This window comes from Ambystoma mexicanum, chromosome 11 (assembly GCF_040938575.1).
Source record: "Ambystoma mexicanum isolate Mex_15411 chromosome 11, UKY_AmexF1_1, whole genome shotgun sequence".
NCBI lineage: Eukaryota > Metazoa > Chordata > Amphibia > Caudata > Ambystomatidae > Ambystoma > Ambystoma mexicanum.
This window is the reverse complement of record NC_090934.1, coordinates 1,092,371,229-1,092,398,513: the sequence shown is the minus strand read 5'-3', so window position 1 is coordinate 1,092,398,513 and position 27,285 is coordinate 1,092,371,229. Positions and strand designations below refer to the sequence as shown.

The window sequence follows — 27,285 nt, the reverse complement described above, 5'->3', positions numbered from 1 at the left end:
AGGACCCCCGTGAAACCTCCGACGGAGAAGAAAAAGGGGGGCAGGAGGTCGTCGTGGATTCGGCCTCAACCTCTGAGGAAGAGCTGATCGAAGTCTTAAGCCACGGCGTTGGCGTGGAAGCAGACCAGCCCGTCGGGAGGGACCCCGATGTGGGAGATGACGATAACGTCGAGGGTGCCGACGGGGCCCCTGACCGCCCGCCGGAATCCCCTCAACCAGTGCCGCAAGACAACTTGGCGGCCATTTTGTTGGCTATACAGTCCTTATGCTCGGAGATGAGGACGAGACTGCCGTTACCACCAGCGGAGGAACCGCTCCCCCGGGGGGACCTGGAGCCAGGCCCTTCTGGGAGCCCTCCCCCTAAGAGAAGGAGGATTCATCCTCCACCTCCTTTTCAGCCATCGCTCCCTGTTCAGCCCTCCTCCCCGTCCACGACTCGTGGGGATGATACGGGGACTGACACGGCCGCGACGGGTACGGACGACGAGGTTTACGACGAGGATCTGCCGTAGTCACCTCCCACCCGGGCTTCCCCGCCCGACGAGATTGGATTGTTTCACTCCATGATTGCCAGGGCATCCGAGCTTTTCCAGCTCTGCCCGGAAGAGAAGAAGGAAGGTTTCCTTTATCAACGGCGTGAGGCCAAGAGGAAGACGGTCCTCTCCGTACCTCTACTGGACGATATTTGGGATGAGGACCTCGCCCTCCTCAAGAACCCATCCACGACGCCGGCTAGAAGAGATCGGTACGAGAAGAAGTACCGGGTCCCGGACGTGGCCCCCTTGTGCCTTCGGGCACAGCCGACCCCGGACTCGGTCGTCTCCGCGGCGGCCAGGAAGAAAGCGGGGGGGGGCGCGGCCTCTACGTCGACCTCCCTGCCGGACGGCGAGGGAAAGAAATTGGATACGATGGGACGCAGGGTCATCTCGTCTGCAGCGACAACGATTAATGCGGCCAACGCCTTGACTATCGTAGCCCGCTACGACAGGGAGTTGTGGTACAAACTGGCCCCCCTGCTGGACTTCCTACCGGACGACAAGAGGGCGGATGCCCTAGAGATCTTGCAGGAAGGAGAGGTTGCGTCGGACCACGCCATTACGATTGCGACGGACATCGCTGACACTGGATTTCGCCAGTTGGGCAACGGCGTGTGCCTTAGGCGGTGTGGATGGCTCAAGGCTACTGACTTCCGTCAGGACGTGCAGACCAGAGTCTTGGACATGCCGTTCGACAGAAACAACCTGTTTGGGGAAAACAGTGGAAGATTCCCTTCAAGCCATCAAGGCAGACACGGAGACGGCCCGGGCTCTTGGTATTCTCCAGCAACGGCCGCCGCCCTTTCGGAGCGGCGGAGGCAAACGGGGTGCCTCCAAAGGTTCCGGCGGCGGATTTTCCACCTACGGCCCGTTCGTCGCAGGAAGCTTACAGGGGACGAGGCAAGTCGGGCGGACCCCGCCGTCGTCGCCAAGGAGGTCAAGGCGGCAAAGCCTCGTCGAAGCAGGACTGAACCGGCCGTGGGGTCGGGCCCCCACTGAAGCACCCCGGTGGGAGGCCGGCTGGCGAGCTTCGTCAGCGTGTGGGAGTCCATCTCCACCGACCGTTGGGTGCTGGACGCCCTAGCCCAGGGTCACGCGCTCGAGTTTCTAAAGAGGTGCCCGCGCGTCCCCCCTGTGGCCAGGAAAGAACATCACGTTCCTCAACTTCTCTTGGAGGTAAAGGCGATGCTCAAGAAGGGCGCCATCGAGCTCGTCCCAAAGAGGCTTCGGGGCTCCGGAGTTTACTCAAGATACTTCCTCGTGAAGAAGAAGATGGGAGGATGGCGTCCCATCCTGGACCTACGACGACTGAACAAATTCATCAAGGCACAGAAGTTCCGGATGGTCACCCTCCAACACGTCCTGGGTCAGCTGGAGGAGGGCGATTTCCTGTCGTCGTTGGATTTGGAGGATGCCTACTTCCATATTCCCATCCTAAAGGGACACCGAAAGTTTCTCAGGTTCGTGGTCCAAGGGCGTCACTATCAGTTCAGAGCCCTTCCCTTCGCACGAGGTCGGCACCCAGGGTGTTCACCAAGTGCCTCGCACCGGTGGCGGCGCAGCTGCGCCGAGAGGGGATCCACGTCTACCCCTACCTGGACGACTGGCTCATCCGAGCGAAGACGAAGGAGCTCGCCGTGGATCACATGGCAAGGACCGTCCAACTTCTCACGGACCTGGGATTCTCCATAAACTACGCCAAGTCCCATCTGGTGCCCGCGCAAGACGCACTGTTTCTGGGAGCGAAGCTCGACACAGTGTCGCTTCTGGCCTATCCGTTGGAGGAAAGGACGAGGGCCATTTTGGGCAAGGTGCAGCGGATGCTGGTTGCGGACGCGGCCAGAGTGAGGTCCATCAAGTCCCTCCTCGGAATGATGTCTTCTTGCCTTTACCTCATCCCCCTGTGCAGGCTCCGGATGCGCCCGTCGCAGGAGTTCCTGGAAGCGCGCTGGATCCAGACGGGCAGCTTCGAGGAGAGGATCACACTCGACGAGAGTTTCCGACGAGCGATCCGGTGGTGGGGTACCCGCGCGCATCTGACGGCGGGCATGGACTTCCAGACTCCTGGCCACCAGGAGACAGTGACCACGGATGCCTCCCTGGAAGGGTGGGGAGCGCACACCGAAAATCTGCACGCGAGAGGCCTTTGGCTCCTGACGGAGAAGTCCCTCCATATCAACGTCCTGGAGCTCCGTGCAGTGTTTTGGGCCCTCAGGTCCTTCCTTCCGTCCCTGAAGGACAAGGTCGTGAGGATCTTCACCGACAACACCACCACCATGTTCTACATCAGGAAACAGGGCGGAACCAGGTCCCCAGCCCTGTCCAGGGAGGCGCAGGATCTGTGGCATTGGGCCGTCGCGCAAGGGATGTTTCTGGTGCCGTTTCATCTGGCAGGGATCAAAAACACCATCGCCGACTCACTCAGCAGGGAGCTGCGCTCGTGCCACAAGTGGGAACTACGACAGGATCTAGTGGACCGCCTCTTCCGACGGTGGGGCACACCCCAGATCGATCTGTTCGCGACGGCGACGAACTCCAAGTGCCGGAGGTTCGCCAGCAGGTTTCCCCAGCCGAGGAGCATGGGCGATGCTTTCTCGTTCCCCCTGGAGGGCCTGTTTCTATACGCGTTCCCTCCATTGCCATTGCTGATCCGGCTCATCAACCAGCTCAAGAGGTCACGGTGCAGGATGATCCTCATCGCACCTGCGTGGCTGAGGCAGATATGGTTCCCGGACCTTCTGGACTTGTCAGCGTCCCCGTCAATCAAGCTGCCAGTGGACACGGATCTTCTCTCCAGGGAAGGAGGCGCCATCCTCCATCACGACCCGAAGTCGCTGAACTTGCAGGCCTGGCTCCTGCAGCGCTAGAGTTTGGAGGATACGACATACCGTCCGACTGCAGAGAGGTTCTTGCAAAGGCCAGGGCGTCCTCAACTCTTAAATGCTACGGACACAAATGGAAGAGGTTCTCTGTCTGGTGCCACGCACAGAAGATTAGCCCTCTACGGATTACGGCTCCCCAAGTACTGCCGTACCTACTGACGCTGGCCAAGGCTCGACTGGCGCACGCGTCCATCAAGATTCATCTTGCTGCGATCTCCCGATACACCAGAACCACGGGGCGGATGTCTTTGTGGTCTCATCGTCTGGTGAAAGAGTTCATGAAGGGACTGTTCAGATCGTTCCCGCCGGTGAAGGCTCTGGCCCCGACGTGGGAGCTCAACGTGGTGCTGACCAAGCTCATGGGACCTCCGTTCGAGCCTCTGCACTCGGCTCCGTTGAAGTTCTTGTCGTGGAAAACAGCTTTTCTTGTGGCCATCACCTCCGCACGACGGGTGGGAGAGATCCAGGCCCTTTCCTGCAAGGCCCCGTACTTGACTTTTCACGACAAGAGGGTAGTGCTCAGGACGTACCCCTCCTTCATGCCCAAGGTGCCGTCGGACTTCCACCTCAACAAACCCTTGCTGTTGCCTGTTTTCTTCCCGTCGCCGGCTGAAAGGACTTTGCACTCGCTGGATGTGGCTAGAGCGCTGAAGTTCTACGTGGACTGCACAAAGTGTTTTGGGAAGACGTCACAACTCTTTGTGAACTTTGGACCTGTCAATTAGGGGAAGGCTCTCTCGAAGGCTTCCATTTCCAGATGGCTCTCCGGCTGTATCATGTACTGTCATCGGTTGGCAAACCGACCGCTGCCTGGCCGTCCGAGAGCCCATTCCACCAGAGCGATCGCAGCTACCTCGGCGTTCCTATCTGGTGTGCCCTTGCTGGACATCTGCAGGGCTGCTACGTGGAGGTCGACGCACACCTTCACGAGATTCTACTGCGTCGATCGGGATTCCAGGGTCGGCCAAGCAGTGCTGCGCAACCTGTTCGCCTAAGGTGAGCCTGGTGAGGAGGTAAGATTTGCTTAATGTTGAGTTTGATGTAATGCTTAATGTTGAGCCTTTGCCACCTCCCGTGGTTGTGCATGTGTGTACTGCTATGTATTCTTTATTCATGAGCATGTGAATCCATGCCAGACCCCATGCTGGAGAAGGAACAAGTTACTTACCTGTAACTGTTGTTCTCCAGCATGGGTCTGGCATGGATTCACATGCGAACCCTCCCGCCTACCCCTCTGCCGCTCTTCACTTGGTCATACTTCCACTTCACGTGCTACCAAATCTGAAGATGGCTGCCAGAGGCAGGGCTTAGGTAGAGGGCAGTCATTGGCTGTGGTCAGTATGACGCAGAGATCAGTGATTGGTTACTACTACGAAAGACAGATCAGAAACGAAACTGATACTGGGTTTTTCTTTACCAAGGAGTCCCAGCCTGACGACGGGGAATATTCATGAGCATGTGAATCCATGCCAGACCCATGCTGGAGAACAACAGTTACAGGTAAGTAACTTGTTCCTTATTCAGACATTGCAGTTAGCAGTTGCATGATGAATTTTAGGTAACAGGGAGGTTATAGTTTTGTAGGCTTGGGAGTTGACGGAGGAAGAATGAGTCATGGAGTAGGTGGTCAGCCGTCGAACTGGGTGCAAGTTTATGGTTTAACAGTTCTGCAAGGAACAGATGTAGTCTTTCCCATTACATTGAAGTTGCGCACAGGGGTTTGACCATTTGATTGGACCGGCCATAAAGATGGGGGCAGAGGCCAGTGTGTTTTCTTAGGGTGAAACTAGAGGCTGTATGTGCTAGAGTGGTGGTTGCATGAAATAGAATGTCTTAAGAGGAGCCAGGAGGCTGGGGCGTATGAGATCACAATCGGTAGTTTAAAGAGAACTGGTTTATTCAGCCCTTCCTCATATTGCTACGATATCTGAGCGGACCATGTGCAATCACACTTTAGGTTAAAAGGCTCAGGGCCAGTTGTTAGGAAGTAATGACTTATGTTGTATGTGAATGTTTTAGTGTGCCATGCTGTCACGCCTACCACACACCAATTCCCTGCAAAGGCGGACTTTGAACGCAATCAGAAGATGAAAGTAAAGATTGTTGATGACCAATGAGAGAGAATGAATTGAGAAAAGATGGAGCTTCTTTGTAAATGTTTTGTCCAATCAATTTTTTAGTGCATCACCCGAGGCTGCTGCTGCAGCCACGATAATGCACTAAAGGAGACAATATACTTGGACACCTCTTACTCTTTTAAGCCCTTTTCAAGATGTCCTATTTGTTAGCCATCCCCTTGCCTTCGAGATGGGGAAGGGCTCCCTACCCATGCACCTTTGTGGGCTTCTTGCAAGAAGCCCACAAAGGCTCTCCTTTGTGTGTGAGCTGGCAGAGTGGGGCAGGGGCTGTCTGCCCAATCCACTTTTATAAGGGCTACTTGGCTGTTGCTGGATTCTGGGAGGCTGACTGCCCCAATAGGACAGCTACCTCCAGGTTTGAATGTTGCTTATTGTCATTATTGGAGGGGTGGGGTTGCCCCAGCCCCTTTTCTGGATATGAGACAAGCTGGACCCAGGTACCAGGTCACAACTTAACCTGATGAGATCCAACGAAGATGACTGAGGGACGCTTGAGGACTGCTGCAGTGGCCAGTACTGGCTTTGAGAAACTGGAGGATGTCCTTCATCTGTTCCTCTTGGATCCTTTACCCAGGTGGCCAGGGAAAGGTTATTGCTTTTGGATTCTGACCCTCGGGGTGAAATAGCGAGGGAGGATCACCTGGGTAGAGGGTCCTTGGGGACTGGGGGATGAGATGCCCTTAGGTGAGGCATGGTACCCCTCATTTCCATTTCAGGAGGAACCCTCAATCCCAGGTGGAGTTATGGGGCATTGCCACCCCCATCCCACTGACCAAGTAAACACCAGGGGCTGTTATCTGTATAGAAACATCAGTAAGAAGGTAAAGAAGATGAGGTAAATGGGTGAACCAGGCGAGACATGGTATCCCCCTTTCTCTTATGAGAACCAACCTAACCCTCCCCTGGCCTTTTTTGGCTATTGCAAAACAATGCCCCTCAATTCCGGTCATTCAACCTACTACAGTACTGGGATGAGGAAGAGGCGACTAGGAGTAGTGGACCCTGGTAACATATTTCACCACTCTCCTACTGAGAAGAGGAAGATGCCTGCAGAGTATTGTGAAGGTCGGGTTGGCCCTCTAATTAGTCAGTCAAGTCCATGTGGTTGCAGGTGTAAAAGAAGGGCGGAAACCAGAAACGCTCAGAGCAGCAGGGAGTCCTGTTTGAGAGGAGGCAGCTGTGGGGGGGTCCTGCAGGGAAGCCAGGACTCCAGCAGATGATCCCAACTGCGGAGCCCAGGAGTAGGTGTGGCATAAGAAAACCACAGGTTTGGGAACCTCTGTGGTTGAATATACGCAGTCGGAACTGCTGGTGAAGAAAAGGAAACCACAAGCTGCCACCATCCGCTGAAGAGAAGTGGAGCTGCCGGTGGAGACAGAAGAGCATTCTAAGTGCGAACAGGGCTCACGAGCAAAGGAAAGCCAGCAGGCGGAGCTGAAAACAAGCAGTGCTGCTGCCCAGATGGAATGCGTAGGACCAGTGAGAGAAGAAAGTCAGTCAAACCGGGGCACTCTTGGGGGCTGTGGGGAAGCAAGGCAAATGCTGTACAAACAAAGCAGCATGGATCTAATTAAATGAACCAGAGGCTGCGGGTTAAGGGGCAAAGCAAATAAGAAATATTGAATACCATGAATGGAAACTTTGAGTAAAGTTATGATAAGATGACAAATTAATATAAAATGCAAACCTAGTCTGTTTGAAAGCAAAGTAAGCGACATGAAAGCAAGATTAGCATATTGTGAGAGTGCACACCTAGACCACCTACTCGACAATGAAGACCTCTGCCAGGTGCCTTAATCCATAAGACTGGCGGGACCAACCATTCCTCTGTCCTGCTTGAGTTTTTTCACATGTTTTCTGTCGCTGGAGTGTGCACCGCTGCATTTGCTCTGCAAGCCCCGAAACCAGACATCAGTCGTTACAAAGACTTGTGGCTGACCAGGTGGTTAGAACTCTTTGTGGGCATCCTCGCGTCTCTGCTGGGACTCTGGATATCTGGTGTGCTGCCCTCCCACAGGAGACATACCTGCAGGACCCTTCCACCAGGAGACCTGCCTGCAGGACAGTTTAAGTGCCTCATGACCCAGTCTGGGATCAATGCAGGAAGTGCATCCACGAAGATCTCTGTGAGAGTCCCTACTTCACTGTGGAACAAAGTCTCCCTACAATGGGAGGTCTCCATAGGAATCTAAGGATGACTGTGGATTACTGACTCAAACCCGCAACCAGACAACCCTGCAAAGTGACAACAATGTGTCTTGCTTCCCCCAGCTATTTGATGTCCCATGGGAACTTGCTAGGGATTGGGGAATCTAGCGGTCGAGCCAAGTGGGACCTCACCGGGAGAGACTCCGCCTTTGGGGTCAAGGACTCCCGTTCCTGTGAGGAACTCTGTAAGACGATGACCATAGCTGCATTTCTGGGACTGTCTTCTATGAAGAATACTATGGCTACTTTGTTTGGCTGAAGGCAATGTAACAAGAAATCAATGTGGATAAAATGAGGAAAATGTCTCTTTAAACAGGGATGTGTATTTAACTGCGACGGGTCAGAGCAGATGTAGAGGAGAGTGCTATGAGCAGGGAAGCACCCGTCCTCATCACGCCTTGTGGGGTTGGAGCCCAAGCAGATTGCAGAGGCCGTGAGTTTCGAAGAACCGGAGCAGTAGAGTGTGAAATGTGGGTGCCCCAGTCTCCAGGACCGCAAAGGAAGCAATACAAACAAGAGAAGGAAGAGGTTAGCTGGTAGTGGCACACCACGCATAGTGGTAGACGGGACGCCTGAATAACACCGGTCTACCACAATGGGAAATCTGTCTTCCCAGCACCAGCAGGCATCAGAGGAAGTCATATCGGGAAACCGCAAAAAAACAGTGAAGAGCGAGGAGGAAGCAGTACCTGAGCTGAGCAACGGTTCCCCGTATAACAAGAGGTAACCGGGTAATTGAGGGGAAAAAGGGGAGGGTGCGGGGGAATCATTATGTACGTGAAGTAACTCGTCCCAGTACCTAGGACGAAAGAATAACCAGAAAGTTGAATGATTAGAACTGTAAAACTCTGAGAGAACAAATAACCTGCTAGGGAAAGCCCGAGGGCATTGGAGGAGACAAACTCCTCCCAATCGTGAAGACGATGTAGCATAGAAGACTCAAGTTTAAAAACGAAGTGAGGACGATATAAGAGTAAGATTTAAAGAATCCTGGTTGGGAGCCATCCGAGACTGGGAAGGGAACCTCTGGGAGTATGGGCTAGAACTATAGCTTGAGAGGAAATGCAAGTAAATATAATTTGGAAAAGGATAAGCAAGTAGACTGAAGGATCTATGTGATTATTGTGACGGCCCTAAATTGTCATGACCCTTGGCCCTGGCCCTCACTAGCAAGTCAGCCTTCCATTTAGGACCAGGTCAAAGGCCTTAAAACCTCTTCCAAGACTCTCTTGGAGTCCGTCCTGGCGCCTTTGGCTCCAGGCTCATAACCATCATGAAGACCAACATTAAAATGGGACTATTTACTTGGGACTATTTAACTTGTGGGGGTGGGTGGGGTTCAGCCAACATGGAGGCACACATAGCTCAGTTACAAGGTACTGAGCTATGCGGTCTAGTCTTTTGGGTGTGGGACAACTTTACCTGGACTACTTTGGGTGTGGCAGGCCTGGGACTATTTTACCTGGACTGCTTTACCTGAGACTATTTAAACCACACCCAAACAGCAGAACATGCTTTGCGTTATTCTGCTGTGGGCAGTGTAACGCTCACTGTGTCCAGTTCTTTGATGCCATCTTACCTGACGCCAAGGACCTGCAGAGAGAAAGAACACTACGAAACTTACCTAGAACAGTATCCTGTCTTCAATCCACTGCTGACTTCAGTACCACTCACCAGAAGGTACGAACTCCATCATCCGGCACTGCTTGCATCCTGGAATACCATGACCAGGAAAGAGGAGAAAGAAAGACCGCATTAGTAAGCGTTTACTCACGTTTCCTCCAGAATGAAGAAAGCCACACAATTCTTACCTGGGTAGTCATCTCCTGGTCAGTATCATTGCTTTAACATTATGGCGCTTGGCGAGGAACATTGCAACCAGCAAGGATAGAAAAGCAACATAAAAGGCGAAACAGCGCTGCACATCGCGCATTATTCACCGGACAGCATCGCGCACACCGCGCTTTCGCATACCGGCCCATGCTAATGTTTAAACTGCATGACAACACCAAAATACCTTTCCATACCTAAAAGGAAAGAAGTAAGACATTATCAATTGAACTAAGAGGAACATAAGAACTGCATATAAAGACTGTAAAGCAGCAAACCTACGGAGTCGCTGCAGGCCAGGATTCCCACAGGGGGCTTGCACCAGTGAAGTAACTTGGTCGCTGCTCACCCCCCACAACTACGCGCCCCTGCCACGAGGAGCAGGACAAAGAATCCACCTCTTACAATATTAAAGTGAGGAGAAGTCACAATGGGGAGGAAGGAGTTGAGGTCAAGGGAGGTGGGAAAACATAGACAATCTGGCATTGAATCCAGCTCTCCTATATTGCAGACCCATCTTTAACCAGAGGCCTTACCAAGGGACCAGAAGAGGGTTCGAGAGTGCAAATCATGGTTCCTAGTGACTATTTCGAATGACATTTTTTCGAATGCCATAATGTCACACATTTCACAGAGAAACATTTTGAATGTCTTTTTTTGTTATTTTTTATTTGCAATGGGCGGGTTCCCCCCAACCCTCCCTTTTTTCTTTTTTTTAACCCTTTTTTTTTTTTACACTTGAAACAAAAAAAAGTAAATGAGAAAATAATACAACTGAGAAAAAAATTGCGGTAAAATATTTTCAACACTTTTGTCATTCGACATATTAACTGGATACCGCAAATCATTCAACCAGGGCTGGGTGGCGTCCCCGTGGATACCAGGTGAGCGTAAGAAAAATGCTGACTTTTTTTTTAACCCTTTACACCACATATATATATATATATGTATATATATATATATATGCAGGGGGGGAGACCCCACGCCCCACCCATATTATTATACTCTAAACCCCCCCCCCACATATATATGGTGTAAGTGGGGGTTAGAAAAAGTCAGCATTTTCAGCCGTCGCAATTCCCAGGTCGACATTTTTGTATGGTTCAGACTCTGAAGCGCATAAATGATAAGATATGTCATTTATCATGCGCCTGTACAAAAGTGTTTCTAGGCACCGCAAGATAAGGAAGGTCGGTCAAAACGATCTTAGTAGGCCTTGTCATTCAGATCGCGCAAGTGCATGGGGCAGGGAAGGGGAGAAGCGGCAGGGGCAGGGTGTGTGCAAAGTAACGAGTAAGTGCTGCCGGGAGGGGACTCGTAAGTGCAGGGACTGTAGAGTTATGGATACAGTCCCTTAAGTGGATGGGAGGCCCGGACGAAGTGCAGTTGCAACCCGTCGTGCAGGAGCCTGGTCCCGTAAGTTCAGTGGGTGGCCAGCTAGCCAGTATGCGCAGCAGACAGGGACAACAGCAAGGGAGAGGGAAAGCAGAAGCGAAAAATGGAAGGTTTGAGTTGCTTCTGGAATCTTAGGTGGTCCTGCTCAAGTAGTGGCAGGAGTGTGAGGAACTATTGTAAGGAAGAAGAGTTCAAAGAGGACAAATGAAAGCATGAGATCCAAGAGTTATCTAAAGTAACTAGAAGTGTTGATAACAAAGACCTTCAAATCAAAGGAAATTACACTGAGGGCTATATAATCCAAATGGAAACCTGTTCATAAAGGGGGATTGTCCTCCGACGTATTCCACATCTACAACAGTAATGACCACAGCTGTGCTGCTTCGGAAATTTTTTCGGCGTAGCGGGCCTGCGTCGATGACATCGATACGCTGTCCCTCAAGGGCCTCCGTCCAGGGTCGATGTCACTGGATGTTATATATAGGACACACAGCGCCTGTAGCCTCAGTTCAGTTTTTTCCACGAACTTCTAATATCTGTCGTGTTCTACCCCGAAGTCGGGCTTTAAAAAGTGTCGGAACTGCGGTTCCAAAATGTCCATCACGGACCTGCACGACATCTGCCTCTGGTGCCTCGGCGAAAGCCACGCCTGTGATGACTGCCAGTCCCTGACATCGAAGGCCTTGCGGGAGCGGAAGAAGAAATTATCGGTAGGTAGGGTTTCTAAAACCTGTAAAACGACATCTGCTGGGCTTTCGAACGACGACTCGAGGGGTGACTCTCCGTCGATTTAAGACCAGGGGGGCTCTCTGTCTCGGAGTGGATCCCGCCATTCCTCTGCCTCTTCTAGGCATTCTCGGAAGCGCCGTCACCGGTCGCCTCCCAGTCCTCGTCGGAGGACTATGCCAGACGGCGGGAGGCTTGTCCCACCAAGTATTCACCGCTGGCCGAATGGGACGCATTCCGCCAGCAGATGGCGATTTTCGAATCGCAAGGCACTGTTCCATCCGTGCCTTCGAGAGAAGCCGGCAAGGAACAAGCTAGAGCCACCACTAGCATGCCTTTGGGCTTGGGCGGTCGGCGCAATCATCGGGAGCTGTCGAGGTCCCGATCGGACAAGGCTGATCGCCATAGCCGTGCCAGGTCCCGGTCCTCGACGCCCTCGAGACGGTCGGAACCTGTGAGGCCTTCTAAGAAGTCATCAACGCTATTGGCGCTGAGGCCGTTCAAGGACACTCTCGGGGCTCTGGCCTCGATGTCGAAGTCATTGGTGCCTCGGTCGACGCCAATTCCATCAGCGCCCTCGAGGCCTTTTGAGAAGAACTTCCCAGAGGTGCCCCTGGGGGCTATGGAAACTCAGAGGAAGGCTCTCAGTAAGTCAGTGAGGCCTGTTTTTGAGCGCCTCTGTTCCTCCTCCCAGGCTGGATTTATTCCAACCTGTGGATTACATTTCAGATGTGAAAGAATGGTCTGATGAGGAGGAGGTGGTGGTGTCGTCTTCTGAGGTTCCTGATGACCTGTTGTCTGGTCACAGTCAAATGGAAGACCTCTGTCAGTCCTTACATGACGCCAGTGGTCTTGACACCTCTCCGAAGGTTGAGTTTGGCAGGCCTGAGCCTGGCACGCCTGCTGAATCTTCGTATAGGCGTCTCATGTTGAGGGTGACTGAGTACTTGGGGTGGTCTGCTCCATCTGTTGATTTTCTTAAGGATGATCTGATGGATATCCTGGACCAAGGTTCACCCACTGACCCGGTGTTGCCATTTCATATGGTTTTGCAAAGGACGACGGCGGCGGCATGGACTGCTCTGAGAGTCACCGGCAGTGAATAAGCCGCTTCTGATAATATACCGTCCAGCCATTGGTGAACCCTGCTACTTGTCAACGCACCCCACTCTGGAGTGTTTGGTGGTGCAGGCGGCAACGGCCTCAGTGAAGCAGGCTGCGTACCCTACCATCCCTCCTGATGGGGACGACAAGTGCTTTGATGGTTGGGCGAAGAAGGCATTTTCTTCTGGGGGTATGGCTTTAAAGACAGCCAACTCTGTTTGTGCCTTAGCAAGATTCACTCAAAACTCTGTGGAATTGTGCATCTTTGGCGGCTGAGCATATTCCCGAAGGGGAAGAACGGGATGGTTTTCTAGCCCTCGTGCAAGATGGCAAGGATGCCATGTGTGAATCTGTTCATTCGGGTCTGGACATGGCAGACTGTGTCAGCCGGTCCATGGCTGCGAGCACCATGATACGCAGGTTTGCGTGGTTGCGGAAGTCGGTTTGCTCCTGATGTGCAATCCTGGATTCTCAACATGCCCTATAATGGTGTCCATCTTTTTGGCAGCAAGGCTGACTAGAGCCTTAAGAGATTGCAGACCTCCAAAGGTGCAGCAAAGTGTTTGAGCGCTGCAGTACGTCAACCTTCACCTTTTCGTCCTAGGGGACAGCAATGGAGGGGAGGTTCCTTTTGATACTACTCTTCCTTTGGTAGATCGAGAGGAGCTGCCATTCAAAGGGGCCACCTTAGGAGTACCAGTGGTGGAAAGCAAGGTATTTGAGGTCCCAAAGCTGCTTGGGCAGTTGCCTCTTTGCCCTCAGGCACTGCTGCAGCCGCTCAGTCATGAGGCCATGTCCCATGGTTCGCCGGTTGGGGGCAGACTGGCGCAGCATCTGGGAATATTGTGCCATTACTTCAGATGTATGGGTTCTGGAGATAATAACTCATGGCTACTGTCTGCCCTTTCGGCAGAGGCCTCACAACAATCCACTGGGGAAGCTCTCTTTGAATCATCCGGATCCGCTCCTTGCGCAGGAAATCCTATCCCTGCTGGGGAAAGGCACCATAGAACTGGTGCCTGTAGCAGAGAGGAACAAGGGATGGTATTCCCCTTATTTTCTTATTCCAAAAAAATACGGGGATTGAGACCCATCATGGACTTGCGGGGGCTGAACAAGCTCCTCAGGAAGGACAAGTTCAAGATGGTAACTTCTCAAGTCCTCCAAGCCCTTCAACCTCAAGATTGGTTAGTGTCTCTAGACCTCAAGGATGCTTACTTTAATGTGCCGATTCATCCCAAGCACAGGAAGTACCTGAGGTTCGCTGTTAGCGACTCGCATTTTCAGTTTCGGGTCCTGCCGTTCGGATTGACCTCTGTCCCGAGGGTCTTCACCAAGCTGATGGTGGTGGTGGCAGCGTATCTCAGGAAAGGGGGGGATTCACGTCTACCTCTACCTGGACGATTGGTTGATCAGGGCGCATTCTCCCGAGCAAGCCCTGGATCATCTGTCAGTCACCTACCACTCGCTCCAAAAGCTGGTCTTCTCCCTCAATTTAAAGAAGTCCCATTTGACACGTACCCAGCGGCTCCAGTACATCGGAGCAGCGCTCGACACATCCCTGGGGCAGTGTTCGCCTCCCCAGGTGAGGGCTCATCACATTCTGCAGATGGTGGACAAGTTTCAACATGCCCAGAGTCTCCAGGCGTTCGAATTCTTGAGGTTGCTTGGCCTCATCCCATCCTGCATTTTCCTGGTGCCAGAGGCCAGGCTGCGGATGAGATCTCTGCAGTGGGCTCTCAAGATGCAGTGGTCGCAGTTCTCCGGCAGGATGTCGGATCACGTTCAGATTCCGCCTTCGGTCGCACAGGATCTTCTGTGGTGGGCCGTCGAAGGAAATCTGATGAAGGGTGCTCCATTTTGGCAACCGTGGCCGGAGGTGACTATCGTGATGGATGCATCCCTCACTGTTTCGGGAGCTCATGCTAACGAGCTGACAGCCAGCGGCTGTTGGTCTCCGTCGGAGTCCAGACTCCACATCAATCTGTTAGAGCTGCATGCTGTCAGGCTAGCCCTGAAGGCTTTTCTGCCGTCTGTGCGGGGGAAGAATTGCCTGTTTATGATGGACAATACAGTGGCCATGCACTACCTCAACAAACGGGGGGGTGGGGCACGGTCACTCCAGTTGTGGAGGGAGGCGATGCAGCTCTGGTTCTGGGCCATCCAGCAGGAGATTTCGGTCTCGGCAGTTCATCTGGCCGGAGACGACCGCGGCGGCGGATGTTTTGAGCAGGCAGAGCACGGTCTCTCACGAGTGGGAGCTGGCTCCGGAAGTTCTTTTGGAGATCTTCGCCCTTTGGGGAACCCTAAAGTGGATCTCTTCGCCACCTGTGTCAACCGGAAGTGTGAAAGATTCTGCTCTAAGGACTTTCCTCCAAGAGGAACCTTAGGGGACTCGTTTGTAGTGGAGTGGTCCTTCCCGCTGCTGTACGCGTTTCCTCCAGTCCCCGTCATTCCACAAGTGTTGAGGATGTTCGAGGTTCGATTCCCGAATGATCCTCATTGCTCCGGCAGGGGCCAGGAGAGCGTGGTACCCATACCCAGACCTTCTAGACATGTCCATCTGCCCTCCACGCCGTCTTCCCTACTGAGACGATCTGCTCTCACGGGAGGGTGTTCAAGTTCTCCATCCAGAGGTCAAGTCTTTCAGCCTATCATGCTTGGTATCTGAAAGTCTGAGGTATAAGGATTCGAAACCCCCCACACCCCTTGAAGACGTGATGGAGGTGTTGCTTTCGGCCAGAAGGCCCGCAACGAAATCCCTGTACCGTTGCTGTTGGAGAAAGTTCTGCGACTGGTGCAGGGTACAGAATGTGGATCCTTTCCAATGTTCCATTCCTTTGGTTTTGTCTTTTTTGCTTTCTTTAGCCCACAAGGGCCTGCAAGTAGGTACCAATAAGGGGTACCTAGCAGCGCTGTCTATATTTAAGCTCTCGTCTGAGGAATGTTCTTATTTTAAGATCCCTTTGATTTCTCAGTTTCTAAAAGGGCTAACTAATGTGTTTCCACCGTCGCCTTTCCAGGTGCCTTGATGGGATTTGCATTTGGTTTTAAAGTTCCTAATGGGAGCTCCGTTTGAGGCCTTACATTCTTGCCTGCTGAGACTGTTGTCCTTTAAGACTGTGTTTTTAGTTGCGGTTACTTCTGCACGCAGAGTGAGTGAGTTTCAGGCACTTTCTGCCAAGCCACCTTTCACAGTGTTCCATAAGGACAGGGTTGTCCTTCGGGTTTGTCCTTCTTTTCTTCCAAAGGTTGTGTGGGAATTTAATTTAAGCCAGAAGGTGATTCTTCCGGCGTTTTATCCTCCTCCGCATCCTGGTAAAGAAGAGGAGAGGCTCTACTGTTTGGATCCTAGGAGAGCTTTGAGTTTCTATCTCTCACGGATGTCCCGGGTCAGAGTGGACGATCAGCTCTTTGTTGGATATGCTGGAAGGCGCGTCAGGCTGTTTCCAAGCAGACCTTGTCCAGATGGATCATTTTGACGATCTGAGTGTTATCGTTTGGCGGGTAAGACCCTCTAGTAGGCTTATGGGTTCACTCTACTAGGGGTGCGGCTGCTTCCACGGCCCTACAGAGGGACGTTCTGATTCGCAGTATTTGCGAAGCAGCCACATGGGCTTCTGTCCATACCTTTGTGAGACACTATTCCCTGGACTCCAACCATGGGCAGGATTTGGCCTTCGGTATAGCAGTCATATATTCAGCAATTTGATTGGGCATTCTAAAATTCTAAATTTGTAAATTCTTTTCCCACTTATGTTGGTACTGCTTTGGGAGTCGTTCATAGATGTGGAATACGACGGAGGACACAATCCCCTCAAAGAACAAGTTACTTATCTTACCTGGTAACGTTCTTTCGATGGGATGTTCCTCCGACTTATTCCACATCGAATCCTCCCAGCCTGTCCCTCTATAGAATTTCTTATGCGATTGCAGCTTATGTTTCCGCAAGGCTTTCTACAGTCATACTGGCAGGAGATTGGTGCCACACGTTCTGGGAAAAAACTACAACTGAGTCTACGGGCGCCGTGCGTCCTATATATAACATCCGGTGACGTCGACCTTCGACGGACAGCATATTAACATCAACAACGCAGGACGCCTACGCCGAAAAAATTTCCGAAGAAGCACAGCTGTGGTCATTACTGTCATAGATGTGTAATACGTCGGAAGAACATCCCATCGAAAGAACGTTATCAGGTAAGATAAGTAACTTGTTTACCTAGAACAAAGAGAAGACCAAGGGAAGAAAAGACTTTCTCTTCGCCTCTTTAATTTAGTTATATTTAGTGGTAGGATACGGTTTGTTTTGACAGAGGACATATTGTTAGGCAAGATAGTATGCAGTATAGTTTGGGTGCACTACAGTACCCTTGACCTCCTGGCAATAGGGGCTCAATCGTTGGTGTAAGTCTGAACTACACAGGTTGGTAGTGTAGCTGAGCAGATAGGTTTATCTCAAGAGGGGTCAATGTGAGCAGTTATGTTGTGACAGTTTCACAGTAGCAGTTATTCAAATAAACAATTATACTCAAGGTTTCTTGATAAAAACAATTATTTTATTTCAGTCAGTTGTATAAGCCGCCTTCTGAAGGGAGCAATATATTTAACACTTATAAAATACTTCAAAACACACTTTTAGTTTTCTAAATCAGATGATACCCATTGGCGATGACACACAGACACTTCCTACGCCCTCGGGTGACTTAGATCAATGTCCACAGTGTCATAGCTATTTATCACTGGTACATTTAGAGCAATACTGAGTTGGGTGTAAAAGATAGAAGGGAGGAATACAATAAAGATTAACAAATTGACAAATATGTAAGTACTTTTAAAAACATTCCAATGTCAAATCGGTGTAAACCTTTCCTGAGGAAGAGAAAGCAGAGTCGAAGGTAAAGGGGAGTCTCTCAGGGAGCCAGGACAGCCAATGTTAATTGCACAATGTCTAGGGGAGCTGAAGATCTTCTTTGCAGGTAGGTAAAAAGTCTTGCACAAAGTTTTTAGAAATGTTTGTAGAAAATAAGCCACAAGCTGGGAGCCTTGTGAGGGGCAAAGCTTTAGCAACTCTGCAAGGTAACCAAGGCAGGTCTCAACAGAGAGCAAGCCAGGCTAAACAACAAGCAGTAAGTTCTCTTAGACTTTACAGTACCTCTGGTTAGAAGAAATGGTTCCAGCTGGCTTCTGTTCCTGTACAGCTCTGCAGATTCTGTTGTTCCTGAGCCTCAGTCGTGGGGACAAAGGCAGGAAGTCTGGGGACTCCTGCTCTGCAATGGGAAGATCAGCAACAGCAATGGGCAAACTTCAATTCAATGGTTCTTCAGTGTTTCAGCTCCTCGCGTCTGACAGCAAATAGCAACACCACAGTTCTCGGATACCACTACAGATTTTCCTTGCTTCTTGGGTCCAGCACTTTGTTGAGGTGGCTCAGGCTTGGTCAGTCCTGCATCAGGGAAGTCCGGAGGATCTTCCTAGTGCTTGGGTCCGACTTAAAAGCAACGCACACAATCTGGTGTTCCTCTCCCTGACACTTCGGTTCCAAAAGCAGCAGCAGTGGAAGTACAGCCAGGTCCGAGAGAAAGATCAGACAGGCTTATCGTGGAGTTGATTGGTCCCACCAACTCAAAGGGAGAAGTCGTCCTTGCAGGGCTTCTCTAGTCGAGGCAAATTCAGAGCTTCAGCACAGCAGCAGTGTCCACCGGGCAAACCAACGGTCCAGGAGTTGCAGCAGGCGTCTCTTCCAAGTTCTTCTTCGGATTCCTTCGTCCAGTGGTCGACTCTGCCTTCCAAGCCAAAAAGCCTTGCCTTTTATGCAGATTTCTCCTACCCTAGCTGTCAATAACGCAGCTGGGTAGCTGTCCTTGCCGAACAGCCGGCCAATCACCTTTGGGTGCATTCCTGTAACCAAGGGGATTAAGCGCAGAGTTTCAGGCACCTCCCTCCCTCACTTCCTGCCCCTGCCAGACATACTGGGTCCAGAGGTGGGCTTCACTCGTGAATCCTGTCAAATACAAAACCTACAAAGGAACCAAACCTGGTTTGGCGCGCAAAGTGTACATTTCAAGAAGGACCTTTCCAACAAGAAATGGTGAAAAAAGAAGACTGGGCCATTTTGACAAAATGGGCACCCATGGGTGATTTACTGCACCTCCGAACGTAGCCAGCGGTAAAAACACACAATGGTAGTAAAAAGTAGACCACTGCCACCAGCCATTAATTGTCGAAATGGTAACATAACATTGTTGCATGAGAACCAAGACAAAGGGGATACTAAGTAACCCTTCCAGCACCTTATGGTAAGATAGTGTGTGATGGGTCTATCAAGTTACAATTGTAAGTAAAGTCCATTTCACTTTACTGCTCTTGGAAACAGTAGTTTATCCAAGAGAAGTTATTTATTTAAAGCTCTGGAAAATCTAAGACTTCTCTGTGCCACTGCACTGAAGGTGCTGTGTGTCACAGTGCAGAGATGCCCATGGAGTTTGTCAGACTCCAAAACCAAAAAGAAACCGAGAAAACACATAGAATTAAAAGTGCAAAGTTCAGTAAAAGAGCGGGGGGGTCTCTAAGCTGGGAGGAATTTTGCACTAAACTGAAAATTCACCCTAACGCATGTACTTTGGACTTCTGATATCTGACTAGCACCTTTAGTTTCTTTAGATAGGGTATTCCCTTTAGCCATAGGGAGAGAAAGTCCTTATTCTTTAATTTTAACAAAGAGAGTACAGAATATCATCAAAATGTGACTCCTTCCGACCCACTACACTGTGCCTAACTAGACAGATTCGGTACATGGCCAAGAAAGTCTTTTCCACTACCTTTGACGCACCACTGTGCTCTTAACCTCCCTCCACGCATACACCTGGTTTCTTTAGAATGCCTGATGCCACCAATTGGCCTCAAGGATAATAACTCTTCGAGGAGAATCTGAAGCAAGGAACAACCCTGTTGGACGAGAACCTCATTTATTCAGCACAGTAGTTTTAGAAATCCCTTCTCTTTGGCAGACCAGAGATTTTGTCAAATGTCTAATTGCGAAAGGCTGTGATGGAGTGCAGTTTTACACGGTACTTATTGAGTTCACCGGAGCTTTCGGTTCATAAAACTGGTGCCCAATTAATGAATATTGTTTAAAGGCTAATTTAAGAGGATGTCTAATAAGGGCATTGCAAAACTAGGTTCAGAGGGGTGTGAGGCAAAATGGTTCGTATCCCCTAGATTTCATTATTTTTGTGGGCTGCATGAATGCTAAGCTCTAACAGCTGTACTCTATTATAAAGAGTTATAAGGTGGGCCTACAAAAGATGGACCTCCACAAAATAGACATTTTAAGGTCAACCTATACGTCTGGCTGCGAGAGATGGGAAATAAGGCATGGGGACGTGTGAACCGCATGGAATATGACTGCGTGTGAAACCAACCCTTCATTATAAAAAGAAAGCACACTGAATAAAAGGGAAAAATCGACAGTGTTTCTGCATTTTCTGTTTATCTTGGGTTGTATTGGAAAAGGCATGGGAGAAGTAGGCATATTTAAACTTGTCAGTCTTTTAATCTGACAATGTTTTACTGTCATTTACATGTAATTTTACATGTGGACTACTGTAGTAGTCAATCTTTTATTGTCTATCTTTGTACAGAAAAATATAAACACGGAATGTCAACCTTTTTATCTTTTACACTCTTAATTGACGTGTATCTTTTGATGATGATGATGGACTTGCAACCATACACTATCCTACCTGGATCAATTTCCAGTGCTGCGGTATATATGCAGTTCTGTGCTATTGGCCTTTATTCTCTATGCAAACAATAGTATGCATATAGCATTTTACAATTCAGAATCAATTGGCTGCCCAGTTTGAGAAGAGATGTCCTATTAAAAAGCCATGCCTTACTTGGACCATGTATCGAGCAAACCTGAAAGGTTCTCCTGTTACTTGACTGAAAAATCCTAGCAAAAGTACTAAAATGTACACATCAGGAAAAAAATAAGTCGGTGTGTTAAACACTAACTTAATGGCTGCTCTGCTGCTTGTCAAAACTGCACTGTTCCGCTTCAAATTCCCTATCTGGACCACCCCTTTTCACTCCAATGGAAAGGAGGGATTATTCTTGTACTAATTCATTACATCTCTCCAGCCGTGAGATCTAGATGCAACAAGACAATTGTATCACGTTTAGAAGTTTGGCAACGGAAGGGGGTGAAACGCTCACATGTGTTGCCCTGCTCAAGCTAAATAGGGGGACGGCGGGTTGGCTAAAGTACATTTTTATTTTCTGAATTGCCAAAGTCTTCAATGTATTATATATTTGAAAGGGTATCGCCCCCTTACTGCGTATCACAAAATTACGCAAACGAAAATGTTTATTTTCACTGCAAATTTCGCCACAATTATATGTGGGGAGGGGTGGGGGTGGGAAGGGTGGCTTAGGGTAATAAATGAGGGGTATAATTGTGCAAAAAGAAACAAATCAACATTTTCGTCTGCAGAATGTTTTATTCGCTGTAATCGCGTAGATCCTTTGAAAGCGGACTATTGAGATAATCAACTTTTCTGCCTCTGTAATGGGCACAGTTTTATAACTTTGCCAATGCGTCCTGCTTTTAATGGGCTTAGCACAGGTAAGACAAAGAGGCTTTATTGATGGCCCAACCCTGCTCTCTATTCTTCGGGGAATGAGGTTTGGATGACATTTTATGGATGGATAAGCTCGCAAGCAAAGCACTGGACTCATGCCTGGGTGCAGCCTGCAATTCGTAAGTGAGAATCCCATAGCAGGCCTCTTAATCTTTTTTTTTTCTTCCATGCTATATAAATTGTGTTCCATTAAATGGGTTATTAACACCTGTTATCTTAATTAATCTTTTATAACACAGTAAATACTGGCGACCATTCTCTAAGCGTGGGAGCGGGATTCAAACCTGCCTTGCTCTGTGTTGTCGTGCTTCCAAGACAAATGTGTTGCCCCGAGCTATCCTCCCAGTCCTAAAGTGTCAGCAAGCTATGTATGGAGAATGTGATGTGGTCATGTGTCTGTATTCCTAAATCTTTTGGGGCAGAATATGAAATGCCTGATGTGACCATACCACATGCCTAAATAGAAAAAGCCAGGAAACTCAACCTTGTAAACACGTTCTAAAGATAACCGATTATTGCCAGTGGACATGGGTTGTTGCCACATAAATAACTTCTTTCAATGAGTAAATGTACTTGGTACCTATATTGTACACTGCTTGCTGTGTTTAGTATGGAACAAAAACTTGTTTTGATTAGAAAAATTAGATCTTTTTATCTACTTGTTATTTTTTCTCACTGTTTATACTTTTTATTTCAGTCCCAGCCAAGGCCCCTGTTGTACTCCCCAGTGCTCTTACAAACTGAGGACTGATAAATGTCGCGAGGAATCTGACTGTGCACATATTGGAACGTGCAGTGGCTCCACTGCATACTGTCCGGCCTCTTTAGCCAAGATGAACCTAACTGAGTGTAACCGAGGAACGCAAGTTTGCATTAAAGGGGTATGCATTTTTCTTCTACCATGTAGAGATTTCTAGTACTTTAAGCCAAACCTAAAACATAACGTTGCCATTACGCTGTATGTAACGTTAGTAAATACATGCAAGTATGTATACATGATTAAGCCTGTTCTGAAGATTGCCTGCATAGAGCGGAATAGATGGGGGGTGGGCGGGGGGGTCTAGTGACTAATTTGCTGGTCTTGGAAGGTGGAGCTCTGGGATTTAATGCCCGCTTCAGTGCTTTACCAAAAACTTGCTATTCTGGGTAAATCGTGTTTGTGCCCTCTGCTTCTAAACCCAGGGAAGCGTGAGGTAAATGTATACAGAACTGTTATTGACATCCCGTTTTTATGTTCATCTCCATAGTTGGGGCAGGGATTCTGGCTCCTTAACTTGGTGGCGCCTCTACATTATGTTGCTAGCTTCAATGGGTATTTTGTGACTATGGTAACTTCTGAAGTTATCCTGTCTGTCTGATGTGCGTCTTTGAAAAACAGAGGTGGCAATTTCGATCAGGAATGACTTACAATAAACTTCCCAGATAATACCTCTGCCATATGTTAGAGCACCTGTACAATAGCACAAAGATGAGAACACGTGGCAAGTCAGTTTGAAGACGTGTGGAATGTGGGGTCATAGGGCAGGGACAAAAACAATAAAATATAACAAACGGGTTTGTTGAAAGGTAACGTTAACCTGCGGGCGGGGGGGGGGGCAAGTGCTTCAAAAGTAAAGAGGAGTACTGTACAAATTTACATTATGTGGCATTGGAGGGACTAGTGGGGCTGGGTAGAGCAGATGAGGTATAGGGCAGGGTGAGCTCCCTCTTTACCAAGCAAGTCCAGTTTAAGCTGAGCTTTGAAGAGTTCCATTTGGGGCTGCCTTTGATTGTGAGGGGCAGTGGATTCCAGTGGAGCACGGCGAGTAAGGATAAGGAACGAAATCGAGAGGAGGCACAAGGGTGGAGGATTTAGGACAATGAGTTTGAGTGCCTCCAAGTGGTGGGAATGAGTTGGTGAGCAGTCTGTTTTGTAGTGAGGAGCAAGACCATTGATGGCTTTGTAGTCTAGTCGGACCTTGAAAAGGGAGTGATTGTGTATGGAGTGCCAACTAGCACAGTGTCTGTAAGTAATAGTGGTGGCAGAGTGTGGGTAGTGAAGTTGAGGACTTTGTCTAGAGGGGGAGGACTAGAGAGTAAGGCCTAAGGGGTAGGGAGGAGCAGTAGTCTAATTTCCTGAGCACAAGGCTGTAGAGTATTTTTCATATAATGGCGATTCTGCAAATGTATCCATTTTTAGTGTTTAGAAAGTTAGTATGAGCAGCAGAGCCGGTGGTAGTGATGAATTGATGCAGTTGGAGGTCTCTATTAAAGAGGAACCTAAGGTTGCAAGTCTTGGCAAGGAAACCAGGTAATGTGGGAAGGGTATTGAGGGGAAGGGTAGGAATGTCATTGGAAGCTGGAGAAAGATGACTTCCGATTTTGAAGAGGTCAACATAAAGGGGCAGAGAGCTGTCCAGTGACGGAGACAGTTGGCAATCTGTTCAGAGACTGCTGGGGTGAAGGTAGGAAAGTAGAAAACTGTTCAGCAGAGAGGTGATGGTGAAAGCCAAAGTATGGGAAGCTTTTCTAGGGTAGAGGTACAGGTGAAGAGCAGAGGCACAAGAACTGATCCTTGACAAGCACAGACTGTGAAAAGTAATGGGGCTAGAGTTCAAGGAGATTTCAAAGAAGCGCTATTCAAGTAGGAGACATTCTAGACAAGAGCTGTTTTGCGAATCCCCTGGTCCCGGAGAGTGAGGATGAAAGTGGAGTGCAAAAGTTTTGAAAGCGGCCGAGAAGTCAATGTATAAGCATTGAAGAGTTTTGAGTAATGGACATCCGAGAAAGTAGAAGATATGCTAGAGTTCAATCTTGAAGTGTTTACTATGAAAGCCAGAGGATCTACAATGCCATTATCCTCAAGGTACTTAATGATCCAGAGGAAAACTACCCCATAAATGACCTTTGAAATGGAGAAGGCTGGAAACTGGGGGCTAGTTTGCTGGGATGTGTGGTCAGCAGAGGGTTTCTTCAAAAAGGGTGGGGCAGTTGCAGATTTGAAGGAGCAAGTGTTATGATGGATTGAGAATCTGGTCTGGTGGACAGATTTTAGGAGGCCACTCTAGTTATAGTGAACAGGGAACTCTAAGAGATTAGCCAAAACCCTATTAAGGTCAACGTGGAGTGTAGTCAAGCTCATCTACACTCGGGAGAGTGTGAAGAGGACCAGTGGTCCTCGATTAGTTCAGACAATATAATAATTCAATTTAGACAGGTATGTATACAAATATGTATTGTAGGCCTTTTACAAACACGAAAAAAGAAACTAGCTGTAATGCTCACCTGGCTCCCACGGAGGCGCTGGTCTGGTCTGGGTTGCTGTGGCCTCTTCAAGCGTGATGCGCAGAATTCGGACCACCGATTGAACAGGACCCCCAAATCTTGCTTGTCTGGCCCGTAGGAATATCCTTCTGCAGATGAGAAAGGGGATTAACTGTCTGCTGAATAGTGTGCTTGCTCCCCCCTTTCCCCCTTGGTTCTTCTGACTTCCTCCAAAACCCCCGGTTTAAGCTCACCCTATGGTTTGGAAGGATGAACTCTCCATCCTGCTTCAGGGGCAGGGGCGCGCGTTCGTCCAGTTACTTCACTGGTTTTCAGAATGCCGCTGGCAAATCCACTTAACTTTTTTGAGCGATACGCCGCAAGTATGAAGATGCAAAAGTTCAAGTGTGAGCCTCCTTTTATGTTGTTTTTTCTGTCCTTTATTTCAGGTGCAGAACAAAGGCGATGCGTTGAGGGGTTAAATCGCTGGTGGTAAAATCAGGTGAGTTAGTGATGAGGGCGACCCCTCTAAATGTCTTTATAATTCCCCAGTAATGTCTTTTGTCCTTTCCCCATAGGGGCCGGGGTGCGGTACCTGCCAAAGATGCGGCGCCGACCCGAGATGTGGAATGGTTCACCAAGAAAAGCCGGTAAGTAATATGGCTGAAAATTCGGCTTTCCTCTTGTGTTCCCTTGCTCACCTTTTGTCTATTCTTCTCTCCCCTAGGTGCAGAGATGTGGCGACCGGTGCTGAGAGCCGCGATGGAGCCGGGCGGCGTCTCGGGAACAGGTGAGTGAAGTGCGGCGCTGCAGCGAGCAACGCAGTGCTTTTAAATGGAAGTCTTCCTTTAGGAATGCTGGCGTGAAGATTCCGGATGCAGGTAAGAAGGTTGAATAAGTTCTTGGTTTTCACCTTTCTCTTCTTATTCCCTTACAGGTGTTCCAGGTTCGAGGCGGGCGTGGCTGGAGTCCAGGTGCAGGAGCAGACACGGTGAGCGTTCAGCTGCTGGGATGCAGAACAACGCGAAGCACGTGTGGCTGTCCAGGCGTGGCTTAAATAGCCTTGGAAGAAGTTCCAGGTGAGTATTCTTCCACAGCCCCACCCAAGTAACAAAATAGTTCCTTCAGAAAAATAGTCCCTCCTAAGCTTCATTTGGCTTGGTTGTTCATGCAGCATGGTCTGCATCAGGTGAGTGTGCAGCATGGTCTGCTTCAGGTCCCCCGGGAGCAGGCATCACGTCCCCGGGTAAAAGCCCACCAAATACTTCCCCTTATGAGCCTGGCGCCTGTGGCGCCAGGACAGAGTCCAAAGAGCCCCTATAAAGGGCTGCTGGGCTTTTACCCGGGGACGTGATGCCTGCTCCCGGGGGTGCTGGGCCTGGCCTGGTGCTCCGGGGGTAGGCATCATGACATTAGCAGGTGATATTATCGCATAATACTAAATATTAAACATATATACATTCACCATAGGTTCTTAAAATGCATTCAAATGACTTAACACAGAAGGTAAGTAAATTAATGCAGTAAAGATGGAACCAAATCACAAGTGCTTTTCTCCAACTTAAACAGTCCAAGCCTTAAGATGAAAGGGGCCTTGTGCCCAAAGTCACAGGCGCAACAATGCTTCTCCCCAAAATATAGGCTTGTAGGTAGGTTCTAATTCTACTTGTGTTTTACTTGTGTTAGTGATTGTTCAGTTCTCCAGCATGGGGTCTGGCATGGATTCACATGCTCATGAATATTCCCCGTCGTCAGGCTGGGAATCCTCGGTAAAGAAAAAATCAGTTTGTTTTGTTTCTGAACTCTTTCTACTTGTAACCAATCACTGGTCTCTGGGTCATACTGCCCTCTACCTAAGCCTCTCCTCTGGCAGCCATCTTCAGATTTTTACCACACGTTCAAGTGTTGGGAGTCCTCGTGCTGTAGCTCTCGAGCTTCTACTGCGTTTTGCAAATTTTCAGATTTCATCTCATTTTTCGGTCAATTGAGCATTCAAGCTCCACCGTTTCTGCTTCTGATCAACAGGGACCCGTTTTGGATTTTTCTACGCTCCTCAAGAGCAAATTTTTCATCGAGTTTCAATTCTCTGAGGCTTCTGGAAGATCTTTGAGGCCTACCCTGTGTGGACATGGCCCAGGAAAAAGGAAGCACTACGCCCGGACCCAAGCTCTTCAGGAGCTGCCCTGGATGTGGACTGCAGAATGTCTTCAAGGAAGATGAACATTTTCAATGTCTCTATTGCCTTCATGAAGACAAAATGCACGTGGAGAAGGACTGTGCGTTTTGCAAGAATATGTCCGAGCGGACGATCAGTGATCGTCGTACCCGCCTCACCAACTGGCTGGAGCGGAAGAGCCCAGCAGCGGGTGAGAAAAAGAAGTCTGAGCGGTCTTCTAAGTCCTTTGAGGGCGCTCTGGCAACGGGGGCCCAACAAAAGGCTAAACACTGCGAGTCCGCAGGCACCGGGAGCGCTGAACGGTTGTGCTTATCGGCAATTTCACCGACGCCATCAATCATGAGCCAACTGTGGCTCGGAAGAGGAAAGCGGAGAACCCGGGTAAGCTTCGGGAGAAGTCCC

The 27,285-nt window shown here is 49.5% G+C and overlaps 1 protein-coding gene across 1 annotated transcript in view; it reads left to right on the top strand.

Moving 5' to 3' along the window:
• The window catches only part of ADAM10 (ADAM metallopeptidase domain 10), a 1,301,929-nt gene that overhangs the window by 1,097,677 nt on the left and 176,967 nt on the right, over positions 1 to 27,285 (top strand). The window contains exon 12 of the mRNA XM_069624354.1: positions 22,162 to 22,345. Within this exon, the coding sequence (XP_069480455.1) occupies positions 22,162 to 22,345 (184 nt within the window). The remainder of the gene's footprint in view (positions 1 to 22,161; positions 22,346 to 27,285) is intronic.